Below are 14400 nucleotides of genomic sequence, written 5' to 3' on the forward strand. Positions count from 1 at the left end.
GAGTAGTAGGAGCAGCTCCTGCTTAGATATAAAAAGTGGTTATCCCTGATTGGTGATATCAAGGAAGAATTATATATTCTTCACACTTGGCTCTGTATTGACTCTACATCTTATCTGTAGGAGAGAGGGAGAGAAGGAGAGGGAGATCTGGCAATTCTACTTCTGCCATGGGGGATCTTTCTAACTCTCAAAGAATGTGCGCTTCTTTAAGGGTAACCTGCAGAGTCTGAGAACGGTCCAGGTCCAGGCATGCACGGACAGAAAGGATATTTTTCCCCCAGGGGTTTAGCGGGGGCAGGAGGGGGTGGACAGGGATGTGCAGGGCAAGCTCCTTTCTGTCTTGCAGGCACCCATCTAACTTTTGCCCAAAGCAGTAACAGTGGGCTTCTGTCCCCCTACCCCCAACCCCCCACACCTTCTCTGACAGCAGAGGATCAGACCACCTAGGTGATGGTGAAGCTCTTTGACGTGCACCAGGTGCAGGAGACCTATGACCCCTAGCACTGCCTTTTATCTGCTGGGTTCCCCTTGGAGAACCATATATCTTTGGAGCCCCAGAACATGCTGGTTGCACAAGAACAAAGCACACTTACTGTCTGAGAGGAAGGCTGGTGGTGTGGTAGCACTATTGAACCTCTCTTTTCTTTTGAGATTGTATTGTACATACACAGTGCTACATAACTGGATGTTTCAAGTTAATAACTTAAAATGAACAGCACCACTATTACAGGAAATATTATTCAGCACTGGTTTTGGTAGTCACCCATATTTCATTTTCAAGTGTGCCATAATTTACTTATATAGCAAGTCCATGACCATGCTATTATAAATTAAGCTGTTTTGCAAGTCCCATGTATCCAAATTTTTGTTCACATGGTTAAAGAAAAAAAACATTCAGCGGTAGTTGTTAAAGCACAGTAAGGAAAACCTTATTTAGGACTGTGGTGATGGGTATAGGGACCATTGCAATGGGATCTTGCAGTGGGGGAGAGAGATTGGGCTCAATACTGAATACAGCGCAGGCCAGTGGGAATGTATAGCGAAGGAGCAGTATGGCGGTCCGTGGGTGGAAAATTACTAAGAGGAAACATCAGGGGTAAGGGGGATTCTGGCTAAACCCACCTAGCAGGATTCTTGCTGAAGACAGGCCAAGGGGAATCAGACATCACCTGGGGGATGGTAGAAGATGAAGAACCCCATGCGATAGCAAGTATGATCAGATATTGAGGATGGAGGGTTCATGCCACATTGACTTAGCAGGGCTCTTTGCTAAAACTGGGTTTTACAAGGAAATGCACAGATGGGCCTAGGAGGAGAAGTTTCAGAAGCCTGACTTAAAAGTTTGGCCAAGCAAGGAATATTTGTCAACATTCAAGACAGTTTCCTTAACATTAAAGTCCTAGAAGTAGAAATGCTGGGTCACAGGATTTTTTATTTTTTGAGACAGGGTCTTGCTCTGTTGCCCAAGCTGGAGTGCAGTGGTGTGATCTTGGCTCACTGCAACCTCAACCTCCTGGGCTCAAGCTATCCTCCCACCTCAGCCTCTCAAGTAGCTGGGACTACAGGTGTGCACCACCATGCCCAGCTAATTTTTGTATTTTTTGTAAAGACAGGGTCTTGCCATGTTGCCCAGGATGGTCTCGAACTCCTGGGCTCAAGAAATCCACCCACCTCAGCATCCCAAAGTGCTAGGATTACAGGCATGAGCTGCCGCACCTGGCCTGGATTTTTGTGCAAATGTTTAGGCTTATTTATGTATGTGGGTTTATCATCCTTCTCCTTTACATTTTTTTCTGGATTCCTATCATGCTTAAAATGGCTTTGCACTCTCTGAGAACCTAAGCTTTCACGCATCTCTGGGAAGACTGAATACCCTCTTGAGGGCCACTGAGGTAGCAGCACTGAGAAAAAATTAAAGGGTAAATTTGCAGGTGAAATGCAGAGCTGGGAACATTCCTAGATCCAGAAGGACAGAACATTTTGCAGGAGGGGCCAGAAGCCAGAAACAAGCCCTTCTCAGCACCGAGCAGGCCCTTCCTCCAGGTGGCACAGAGCCTCTAGGAGGCGGGAGAGGGCTGGAAAGACAACCCACGTGACACACCCCCGAGGTTTGGGATTGGCTGGTGGGGTTGACACTGCTGAGGTCTAAACAAGGAGGCAGAAGCAGGTAGGTGCCACTTCTCTTCCCTTCTTCATTCTTCGCCAGGCTCTCTGCTGACTCAAGTGTAAGTGAGAACAGGTGTGAGTGAGTGGGCCGGCGGGCTTCTGGTGGGTCGGGCCCTGTGGTCCCTGGCCTCAGAGAAGGAAGGGCCTCGAGGTCATCATCCTTCTCCTAGCAGGCAGCTATGCGGCGGGGCAGGGACAGGGGAGGAAGGAGGGCCATGAAGGGGAGGAGGGTCAGCCAAGATGCTGTGAGTTTTGGAGCGGGACACTATCTGAGTCCTGGAGGCATGTGAAACTGCCCATAAAGGACGGATGCTGGGGTCCTCAGTGGGGGCCAGGGAAAGGGTGGGACAGCCCGCGCTTGACAGCGCCTGCCTCAGTGCTCGTGTTCACTGGGGGTCTTCCCACCAGCCCCTTCACCCACGAGGTGAACTGCCGCGGAGCTGTGAGGGTGCCGTTTGCATTCCAATTGTCGGGACTCTTTCACCTGAGACTGAGACTCAGTGGGTGGGTCCACCGATCGTTCCTCCATGGGAGTTTAAGTGTGAGGAGGAGCTGGTGGGCTTCAGGAGGGTCGGGCAGCACAGTCCGTGGCCTCGGAGGAGGAAGGGCCTCACAGGCGGTGGCGCCACCATGACCTTGTGGTTGTGGCAGGGCTGGGGCGAGGGAGGAAGTTGGGCCACGGAGGGGAGAGGGATCAGATGGAGCAAAACTTGGGGGTACTTTTTGAGGTATCTTTGAGTCCCAGAGGCGCCTGAAACTGCCGAAAGAGGACAGGTTTCGGAGTTCCCAGTGGGGACCTGGGGAGGAGGGGACCTGGGGTGGCTGTATATTAAAAAATCTCTTCATAATGGAGTTTAGTTATGAAATTAAGTCTCTTTAGGAAAGACCCCATGTTTTGATCTAGGACTTGAAGATCACTTCTCTGCCGAGCTGGCTGTGGAAGAAACAAAGCAGTTTGCAGATAGATTTATTTGATGTGATTGGAAACCAGGCGTAGTTATTATAAACTCAGGACCTGTTATGGAAATCTCACAAAATTAAAAAAAATTACAATCAGCAGATGGCCATGGAAAGAGTCGAGTATAATTACTCCTTTTTCTTGCAGTCTTCAGTTCACGATCTTCTAGTTGCAGCAGCGATGAGTGCACGAGTGAGATCAAGATCCAGAGGAAGAGGAGATGGTCAGGAGGCTCCCGATGTGGTTGCATTCGTGGCTGTGAGTACATTTCAGTATCTTATTTCCATTGGCAGAAATGTACTTTTCTGAAAGAAAATCGAAAACATTGTTAACCAATATAGATCTGTTATATAAAGGACTTCCCTGCTGAAAATAGTTGCAAACTAAATCACATTAATGAGACATTGAGCAAGGAGACTTATTTTCTGATATTGTCTGCATATGTATGTTTTTAAGAGTCTGGAAATAGTCTTATGACTTTCCTATCATGCTTATTAATAAATAATACAGCCCAGAGAAGATGAAAATGGGTTCCAGAATTATTGGTCCTTGCAGGTAACTCCTTAAAGTATATTCTATATAGGAAGAATAACTTCTCTTAAGAGTACTTACAGAGAAGATAGGAAAAACCTCTTCAGATTTATTTGTGACTAGCTACCTTCACATAGTATGTATATTTGTGACTTCTATTGCCATGATATTAATAACAATATTCTATTTGCATCTACTCTCCCCCACCTCTCAAAAGCCCGGTGAATCTCAGCAAGAGGAACCACCAACTGACAATCAGGATATTGAACCTGGACAAGAGAGAGAAGGAACACCTCCGATCGAAGGTGAGAAGGGCATGGAGGAGCATTTTGTGTTTCATGTATGATTTTTTACTAGTAACAGGAATAAATAAACCATCCCCTAAAAATTGGCTGGAAACCTGTAAAGTAATCCTTGGTAAGGGAATAGTGTAGTTTTCAGCTGCTGTAGTCCTTGTGATAAATTTTCTCTTCAGCATTTTACTTATCTTATATCTTAAGAGTTCTTCGGCATACTTGGAAAATACAATCCTTGCCAAGACTCTATATTAGCAAACAAAAGGAAACTGCATTAAATTTAGACAAAATTGTAAACTGTTTCATGAGTTAAACTTGGTTTTATTGGGATATTATTTTTCTGGGCATAAGTCATTGCATTAAAAGTTTGAGGAAACCTAGATATATTATGGTTAGATCTTACATAGCAATTTTTAGAAAATGTCATAATTCAGAGAAATAAAAATGTGAAATCCTTTTAGTTGCCGTTAAAAGTCTTCAATACTTTTGTCTTTCTGAACCATAATCCGTTTGTCATATATTTATTTTTTAACTTTTTACTTAGAAAGGACTTAAAATGTAAAGAAAAGTTATCCAAGTACAGTGAACTCCTGTGTATTCTTCACCTTGATTCACTGATTGCTATAACATTTTGCCATTTATCTCCCTGTTTTTACCATATTAATATATTATTGCTGAACCACTTGAGAGTTTCAAATATCACAACTGTTTACTCTGTAAGTAATTCAGTATGTATCTGCTAAAAATATGGATAATCTCTTAAATAACCTCAGAACAGTTATCAAATTCAGGAAAATTAGCATTGAGAAAACATCTAATATATAGTCCATTGCAGTTTTGTCAATTGGCCTAGGAATGTCTTTTATAGGATTTTTTTCCTGATCCAGGATCTAATCCAAGACTACTCATTGCATTTAGTTGCCATATCTCTCTGGTCTTCTTTAATCTGGAAGTGTTCCTCAGTCTTTCTTTGCATATCATGACATTGACAACTAGAATCCAAACCAGTTGTTTTGTAAAATGTTCTTTAATTTGGGTTTGTCTTATGTTAATATTTTTACAGACATTTTTTTCATTCATTTACTGGGGCTTGCTAGGTGCCGGGTAATGTACTAAGTGCTGAGGATATAAATGAGATAATGATTTCTGCCTTGAGCTCACAATCTAATCAGGGAAATTCATGTAAACAAATAACTGCTGTAATGAGTGATTTACAGTAACAGAAGTATATGTAGATCGTGAAAGTGACAACTAAGTTGTCTCAAACAGTCGTAGGAAAAGAAAACTTCATAGTAGAGATAATATTCTTCCCCATTTTCTAGTAGAAAATTCCAATGCCCATTGCACTCATGCATCACATTTGTTAGAATACAAGCCTACAGAGCTTTATTTAATAACACTAATTTATAATTTACTGCTTACTTATATCAATAACTTTTTTATTTATATAAGAACGTAAAGTAGAAGGTGATTGCCAGGAAATGGATCTGGAAAAGACTCGGAGTGAGCGTGGAGATGGCTCTGATGTAAAAGAGAAGACTCCACCTAATCCTAAGCATGCTAAGACTAAAGAAGCAGGTACGTTATTCATTCGGAATGGAAGTCATGGGGTTACTCTTTTTCTATAATATACTTTAATAACAAGTCTCGCATACAAATATTATTTGAAAGGTAGTTCAGACACCAAATACTTGATTCAAAGACAGTGTCAGGGGAAAAATGAATTAGGTCAAAGCCATGTTGTTGAATTATAAAATATGAAAGTATTATTACTTTGGAGTAGAAATCTTCCAAAACTCAAGGCAAGTGATCAAATACTTTTAAAAGTATATACATTACTTAACATACCCCAGGGGCAATTGGGTATCTAAATGACACATAGTGTTGCTTTAAGAAAAAAATTTGCTAGAATTGTTTATCACAAATCGCTTTTAGGCACTAACAAGTAAGATAGATCTGTATGTTTTGAATTTTCCAAGTTGGTTTGTTGATTTTTTAAAAAATTGTGAGCTAGACTGAGAAACAGTAGCAGTTTCCCTCACATTTTAATGTCATCTATATGGTAGTGGCTTAAATAAACCAATAAGACCATGTATATATTTTTTAACATGCATATCTGGCCTCCAACCATGTAATTTTTATCATCTAAATCAGGACACTTTTGAGAGGGAAAGGGAATGCTATGAATACAACATCAGGTTAACAGGCGCCAATGAGACAAATGGCCACCCTGGTATAAAGAATCCACATAAAGATTTAACTAGATCAATGAATTATTTTTGCACTTTTGCTCAAAGAGACAAACCAAATGGAATGGCATTCTTTGACCTCTCTTTAGTCAGCTAAACAATTCCTTAGCTAATATATAATTAGCAGAAAGTTTTTAGTCAATACATTTGAGTGACACTGTGTTTGCTTGCTTGTTTTTTGCTTCTTGGACTTTTTGTTTGATTAAAAAATCAAAACAAAACAAAACTGAAATCAGTGGCTGTTTTTGCCCTCTACTTAAATGATCTTTAAATGGGCTCATAGCATTTAATCTGTTCTGGCTTGAGAAGTCTTTGTTTCCTCGTACCACTAGAGTGAGGCATTTTAAAAATTAGTACACATATGCCTGAAAATGTACATTAGCATAGAAGTCTATGCAGTGGTTAGCGTTCTGGTTTTAATTTCATCTTAAGAAACCAAAACTAGTGTTCTTTGTGTGCTTTTAGTGTCATCTCAGTAAAGTTCTGCTAAGTAATGAACTCAACTGTTATGTTTATATTTTAGGAGATGGGCAGCCATAAGTTAAAAAGAAGACAAGCTGAAGCTACACACATGGCTGATGTCACATTGAAAATGTGACTGAAAATTTGAAAATTCTCTCAATAAAGTTTGAGTTTTCTCTGAAGAAGTCATGCGTGTCTTTTGTAAAATTTATTCCTAGGAAATTGACACTATTGTAAATGGTATCTTTAAAAAATCCTTGTGTTCTGTTTAGAGCTGGTATATATTTTTGTATACTGATTTTGTGTTGGGCAACATTGCTAAACTTGCCTATTTTGTTGGTTTATCCCTACGTCCTTTTGGATTTTCTCCATACACAATCATACCACATGTAAATAATGATAATTCTGTTTTTTCCTTTTGAGGCTTTGTACTTTCATTTCTGGTCCTTATGACACTGGCCAGACCCCTCCAGTACAATGTTGATTAGAAGTGATGATGATGTGAATTCTTGTCATATTCCTGATGTCAAGAGGGAAACTTTCAACATTTCACTATGATAGGTTTTAAAAATATATGTAGATTCCTTCTATAGGTTGAGTATACCTAATATGAAGTCCTCCAAAATCTGAAACTGTTTGAGTGCCTCCGTGATGCTCAAAGGAAGTGCTCATTTCAGATTTCAGATTTTCAGATTATGGATGTTTAACCAGTAAATATGATGCAAGTATTCCAAAATCTGAAACAGCATTTCAGGGATGGTATACTCAACCTGTATTAGATTAAGGACTTTTCAAAAAATTCTTAGTTTTCTAAGAGTACTTACCATGCTCACCATGAATATATGTGGAATTTTATCAAACACTTGGTCTGCATCTATTGAGGTGTATGATATTTCTCCATTAAGCAGTTAATATAGCATTCCTAGAATAAGCCCAATTTAATTTGTGATATATTGTCCTTTTATGTATTACTGGTTCCTTTTCCTAATGTTTTGTTTAGGATTTTTGCACTTTTGTTCACGAGCTTGACCTATAAATTTTTAATACTCACTCCATTCAGGCCTTGGTATCAAGGGTATTCTGGCTTCATAATATGAGTTAGAATGTATATTCTTCTTTTATTTTTCCATATAGTTCAGCTAACATTGGAATTCTTTCTTAAATGTTTGATAGAATTTGCCAGTGAGGATATCTGGACCTGGAGTTCTCTCTGTAGGGAAGTTTAAAATTGAATCAATATCTTTAGTCACATTACGACTATTTCAGTTTTCTATTTCTTCACTTTGGGTTTTATTTTTCTAGGATTTTGTCCATATTATCTAAATTTTTGTTATACAAAATAGTCCATAATATCCTCTCCTTATCTTCTTAATGCCTGTTTTCATTCATAGAACTGATCATTTGTGTCTTCTCTCTTGTATTCTTGATCAATGTCAGGGTCTTTTCAAAATAAACTAACTTTTGGCTATCTTATTTTTGTTTTACATTTTGCGAATTTTGGCTCCCACGTTTATTCTTTTACTTTGTGTTTAATTTGCTGTTTTTAACTCCTTGAGATAGCTGTTTAGTTCATTAATTTTCAGTCTTCTTTTTAATGTATACTTCATAACTTTCTCTCTAATGAGGGCTTTAGCTGCAGTCCACAAATTATGATATTTAGTATTTTTGTTATTCAACTCAATATTTTCTAATTCACATTATTTCTTTGAATGATAGATTACTTGGAAGTGTATTTCTTCCAAACATTTGAACACTTTCTAGCTGTTGTTGTGTTACACAGTATAGATAACTGACAATATCTGTTTACAAAAGATACATCCAAAACATAAAAATTTACAGAAGTTGAAAGTAAAAGGATGGACAAAAGATATTCTGCACAAAATAATTAAAATAGGCTTTAAGGCAAATGAGCATTACTAGGAATAAAAAGGGGTATTTCACAGAGAAAAGGTTCAATTCACTAGGAAGATTTGATTTTAAATGTGAGCCTAATGTGGTTTCAAAATATGATGGGAAAATTGGCAGAATAGGAAAAGAAGTTGGTAACTGAGAGAATAAGCAGACAAAAAGCAATAAGGAGGTGGGGCTCTTCCTTACTGGCAAACTAAGCACCTGGCTTTGTCTGCCTTTAAGGTAGCCTAACACTGATTCTTACCCTGAGGAGGGGATGTGGAGCAGACCTGCTGGTGAGCTCCCGGTCTTTCCTTTAGGTTGTACTCCTCCCAGTCCATCACCAGGTATTGGAACTGCTGTAGGTATGCAAGGAAATCTAATACAACCTGGACATCATTTTTACTTTCTACATGTGTCACCTGGTGGCAAGAGAGAGGTGGCAGATAGAAGGGAATGGCCTCATAAACTGGGTGCGTCATCACAGCAAGGAACTAGTTTTAGAGATTCATTGCAAGCCGCAAAGGGCAGACATTTATTGAAAGGATGCTGGAATGCTTCAAGCTGACTCAGGAAGGATGGGGCCCAGGGTAACCCTCAGTTGTATGGGAACCACGCTTCCTCCTTTCAAGGGCTCCTGATTCCTGAGGACCAACTCCTGCTGCTAACCCTAGGAGGCCTCCCCATCCCCTCCCTGGAGGAAGGGGTCAGGTGGAGAGCTGATGTCCCGTGCTGAGCAAGGAGAATGTTGCTAGGGTATGTATACTCAGGCAGCACAGCCACACAAGCCAGACAGCATGCACTAGGCTACAGCCAGCCACCGCCAGGACTCGGGGACTGGACTCTTCCTAGAGCACTCTTTCTCCTCCGACCCATGTCCTGATGCCTGCCCTGGGCTGCACTCTCTGGGACCAGCAGCTACAGCCCGACACCCTCGAGCCATGCCCCAGGTCTGAGCCACTTACTCTGGGCACACTCTTCATGGGCTTTGGGGTGCTGCTGCCCAGTGCCAGCAGCCCCTTGGCACAGGGGTTCCCAGAGGCCCCTCAGCCCCATGTCCAACCCCTTCTCCCCGCTGGCAGCTAGCTCCACAGGCTTCTTTCCACTTCCACCTGCTGCCCACCTGGGGACGCTGCCAGGGCTTAAGGGTCTTGGGACTGTGTCCTGTAGTTTAGGCCCCCTCTCAGCTGTAGGGGAAGTGCCAGCTGTAGGGATGGACTTGTCATGCCTCATCCCTCCAGCTGGCCTTGGAGAGAAGAGCTGGATTGTGCCCCCGGGCTGCTCAGCATCTGCTTGGCCAGAAGGCTGGCTGGCCACTCCTCAGGCAGGCTCCTTGGAGGGGACATTTCACAGCCTCAGAAACATTTCTGGAATTGGCACCCACTTGGCCCCCAGCTCTGTAGTGGCTGGGGGAAGCCTGCATGGAAGAGGGGAAGAATAAGGGAGGAAGATCAGAGCTGTAAAAGGGGATACAAAGCCTGTACTCTACGACCATTGTGTCAGGCACAAGGTACTATTCCAGAAGCCTTTGCTGAAGTGCAATGGATAGTACCCTGGATTGGGGATCAAAAGAACTGAGTTGACTTTTGGTTCTACTTCTGAAAAACTTTGTATAATAACATGTAGATGATCCTCTTTGAGTCTTAGCTTTATTGCTTGTAAAATGCAGATAATTCCTCCCTCCCAAGGATTCTATATAGATTGAGATAAAAAAAAGTGCGAATGTGCAAAGTAAACATCTAGGCCTGTCCTAAAGGCACTGTGAACGTTGGTTGCATCCAAATCTGAATTTTGTCTGGGACCAGGGTCAGGGACCAGAATACATACACCAGAGGTGAGGGCCAGCCCTACCTGAGAACCATCAACAAACTTACCCCACATCCCATTATACCTCCTCACTCCCTGCAGCCTGTCAGCTTCCCCAGTCTCCCACACTCACTGTCACCTGGGGCTCTGGTGCACCAGATGACACTACTTGCTCCCTGGTACACAGGTGAGTGCAGCCAGTGTCATACCCAAGGCCTCTAAATGAGGTCCACAGGCGAGAGCCATCCCAGCCCACATCTGATATCCAAGATGCAATGCTAAGTGGAAAAAGCACTGTAGAACAGTGTGTGGAATATGGTCTTGTTTATGTGTGTGTGTAAGATATAGGTATAAAATATACTTCAATATTCATAGAAAATTTATGGAAGAATACACAAAAATTGTTAACAATGGTTATTACTAGTTCTACAGGGATGATAAACAGGGAGGGGTGAGGACTGTATCTTTACTAATTATCATCATTTGAATATTTTTGCCATGAACATGTGTTACTTTTATAATGTAAAAGCACTTAAAATCAAAAGATGTAGATAGTAAATTAATATGTAGATATAGATAGATGATAGATGGACAATAGCGGTAGATAAATGATATGAAAATAGCTAAAAGCTAAACCAGACAGATATATCTGTGCATTGGTTTCCTCACGTGAAATGGTACCTATTTCATAGGATTATTGTGAGGATTAAATGACTTCATACGTTCGAGTCCTTGGAACAGTGCCTGGCACACAGTAAGTGCTCAATAAATGTTTTCTTTCAGCTAATACTGGTGTGGAGATGGTGGAGGAAGACAGGCTGGCTCGATGTGATAATCTCTTTCGCCATCTTGTGGTCAGTGGAGCACAGGCCACACAGCAACATTAATGCCAATTAGCAGCGTGGGTTCACTTTGCACGTTTTCAATCCTCTTCATAGGTAAGTGTAGGAGTTCAGGCCTTAGGGATGGAGGACCTAGGACTTTTAAAATCGAAAAAGAGCTTAAAGAAATAAACAAATAACTTTACAAATGGGTAGCCAGAATAGGACTTAGAGACCCCTACTCTAGTCATCTTTGACACCAGATGCTCCTGATCCCTAGTCCTGTCAGTGTCAAAAAGAAAGCAAATTGGCGGTCCCCTGTTTTTTGTTTTGTTTTGTTTTTTTCAGGTTCCTCTTTTCCTGTCAGGCTTCTTAGTTGCATCAACAGAACCAATTTTAGCTTACCCAGAAAAGGGATTTTTGAACACCTATTGAGTAGCTCAGGGAAACCTCAAAAAGGCCAGAGAATCTGGTTTGGGAGCTAGGTGGCCACGAGTTGCAATCCTACCCCCTCTGCGGACAGGAGCTACTGAGGCTGAGTCCAGCACCACTAGGATATCTCTTACAGTTGTTTGTGAAAACTCAGTACGGCTGCTTGTGAAAACGCAGTGTCTCTCTGACACTGTCACCAGGCATAGCTTCTTCTGTTCTTCTGATTTCCGCTGGTCTCTTCACGTGTTTCTCCTGATTCAAAATCTGAATGGGGAACATCTAATTGGTGGAGCCTAGGGCTCACACCTCTCCTCTAGGCTGAGTTCTGGTTTCCACCTTAGGGAGGAAGGACTCTTTTTTTTTTTTTTTTTTTGGAGACAGATTCTTGCTCTGTCACCCAGGCTGGAGTGCTGGAGTGTAGTGGCACAATCTCAGCTCACTGCAACCTCCTGGGAGGAAGGACTCAATGCAGGGCTTCTCCAAAATTTAGAAGGGCTATTCAGAAGAGCCTGGGTAGGGCAGGGGATGATGATGCTCTGACTTTGGGAAAACAGCATTGAGCATGTGTGCTTCAGAGTCCCACGTCCCTTCTCCAGGTCCTGTCTATCTAGCTGTAGGTTCTACATATGACCCAGGCAGTACTGGGAATCTAGGTCTGTTTGACTCAGTGGTCAGACCGGGTATGGTTGCACATGCCTGTAATCCCAGCTACTCGGGAGACTGAGGTGGGAGGATGGCTTGAGTCCAGTAATTCAAAGCAGCAGTGAACTATAATCATGCAACTGCACTCCGGCCTGAGTGACAAAGCAATACCTGCCTCTTAAAACAAAAAATTGGTGGTCAGACTCCATATTGATTATTAGGGGACAGGTCATGGTGATACCAGATGGAAGGATTTTTTTGGACAGGGAAGTCCATGGGGGCGGTGGGGCACAGGTTCCATGGCCGACTGGTTTACCAATGTATTCAACAGCAGCTAGCTTGGTGCCTCAATACATGACTGAAAGAATGGTGGAATAAGAGAACAAACTAAGCTGGCCACCTTCCTTCTGTAGTTGTAAAATTTCACTGACACTTAGGGCCCCTAATTTCGGAAGAAACCTAAGAGATGTGTTTTGGAGGTGTCTTGTTAGATAAGGGAGATCAAGAAAGGTAACTCCACTCATACCAAGCTACACCTTCACGTAGGGTTTCTGACTCCCATCCAGGAGGTGACTCCCCTCCACATTTAGTGTCTCCACTCAGAGGGAAAGAACAATCAAGTGTGTGCTACAAGATTCTACTGTCCATCCACACATTTTCTTTCTTTCTTTCTTTTTTGCAACAGAGTCTCACTCTGTCACCCAGACTGGAGGGCAGTGGCAGGAGGCTCACTGCAACCTCCGCCTCCCAGGTTCAAGCGATTCTCCTGCCTTACTCTCCCGAGTAGCTGGGATTACAGGCATGCAGCACCACACCCGGCTAATTTTTGTCTTTTTAGTAGAAACGGGGTTTCACCATCTTAGCCAGGCTGGTCTTTAACTCCTGACCTCAGGTAATCCACCGACCTTGGCCTCCCAAACTGCTGAGATTACAGGTGTGAGCCACTGCGCCCGGCCCATCCAGATATTTTCTTGAAACAATTCTGCACTTAGGACATATTTCCAGGAGAAATTGATGAAACATTCCCATAGTGGAATTGCTTGAGATTCCTGGGCCTCAAGGTCTATTGGAATCTAACTTCAACATCCAGCTGGTGGGTCAGCCTGCGGCCTCCATATTTGCTTCTATGAATCAATGATGGCAAGTGCCCATCTCTGGCCACGCCAGCTGAAAGGCACAGACCACCAGAGGGAGCAGGTGTGCCTCTTCCATGGTGGAACATGGCACTTCCTGTTTGCCGCCCCCCCGCCCCCCAACCTGCCCTGCTCTGGAAAACACCACTGTTGCTTAGCAACAGGGAAGGCAGTCATCCAGGGCCCCATGTTTCTATCAGTCACCAACCCTAGTGAGACATGGAATGTAAAGGCCTGCCTTCAGATCACATCTACTGTAGCACTTTGGAACTTGCTGGCCACTCAAAATGTGGCATGTGACCCTTCAACATTTCAGGGGTCCCCAAGACCACCCAGACATTCAGTGAATTAGCTAGGACTCATGGGACTCAGTATATTATTGTACTCATGGCTGTTATTACAGCAAAAGATTATACAATATGATCAGCAAGAAATAGAAAGAACAGGTGGGGTCTGCAGAAGTCCACGCACAGGCTTCCTCATGCTCTCTTTCTCCTGTGAGGGGGCCCATAGAGCACATCCTTCCCCAAGAATGAAAATGCACAATATGTGGGTAATGTTTTGCCCAGGGAAGCTCACTTAGTGCCCCAAATTTTTACTAGGGTCTGGTCATTAGGCACCCCCTGCCTATTATGTACCCAACTTCCAGACTCTCGGAAGGAAAGCAGGTGTTCAGAATAAACTACATTGTTGGTACAAACTGGTTAGGCACTGTGAACCACCCTTCTCAATTAGGGAACATGTCAACTGCTGTCTTAGTTTTCTATTGCTGCCATAACAAATGATCACAAACTTAGAGGCTTAAACTATATAAATGAATTGTCTAACAATTCTGTAGGTCAGAAGTCCAGCTTAGGTCTCTGGGCTGAAATCAAGGTGTTGGCAAGGTTGTGTTCCTTTCTAGAGGCTCTAGGGGAGAATCCATTTCCTACTCATTCCAGGTCGGCAGAATTCAGTTTCTTGACATAGTAGGACAGAGGTCCCTGTTTCCTTAGGCTGTCATCTGAGGGCCAT

At 42.6% G+C, this 14400-nt stretch overlaps 1 protein-coding gene across 2 annotated transcripts; it reads left to right on the top strand.

Annotated features, from left to right (window-relative positions):
* Positions 1 to 2130: 2130 nt before the first annotated feature.
* Positions 2131 to 7142, top strand: PAGE4 (PAGE family member 4). 2 transcript variants are annotated; one of them, XM_057301099.1, is made up of 5 exons: positions 2131 to 2167; positions 3272 to 3382; positions 3873 to 3960; positions 5404 to 5529; positions 6724 to 7142. In XM_057301099.1, the coding sequence occupies exons 2-5, from the start codon at positions 3305 to 3307 to the stop codon at positions 6738 to 6740; spliced, it is 309 nt and encodes a 102-aa protein (XP_057157082.1). In that variant the 5' UTR covers positions 2131 to 2167; positions 3272 to 3304; the 3' UTR covers positions 6741 to 7142. The 2 variants fall into 2 exon arrangements, with proteins under 2 accessions (XP_057157082.1, XP_003806008.1); XM_003805960.6 differs by lacking the exon at positions 2131 to 2167 and adding an exon at positions 2174 to 2225.
* The last annotated feature ends 7258 nt before the right edge of the window (positions 7143 to 14400 follow it).

This window comes from Pan paniscus, chromosome X, assembly GCF_029289425.2.
Source record: "Pan paniscus chromosome X, NHGRI_mPanPan1-v2.0_pri, whole genome shotgun sequence".
Classification (NCBI taxonomy): Eukaryota; Metazoa; Chordata; class Mammalia; order Primates; family Hominidae; genus Pan; species Pan paniscus.

Excerpts from the sequence above, each read along its gene's own strand:
- PAGE4 (XM_057301099.1), top strand. The coding sequence starts at position 3,305 with ATGAGTGCACGAGTGAGATCAAGATCCAGAGGAAGAGGAGATGGTCAG. Across the intron at positions 3,383-3,872 it reads ATGTGGTTGCATTCGTGGCT|CCCGGTGAATCTCAGCAAGA; the intron begins GTGAGTACATTT and ends ACCTCTCAAAAG. Across the intron at positions 3,961-5,403 it reads AGGAACACCTCCGATCGAAG|AACGTAAAGTAGAAGGTGAT; the intron begins GTGAGAAGGGCA and ends TATTTATATAAG.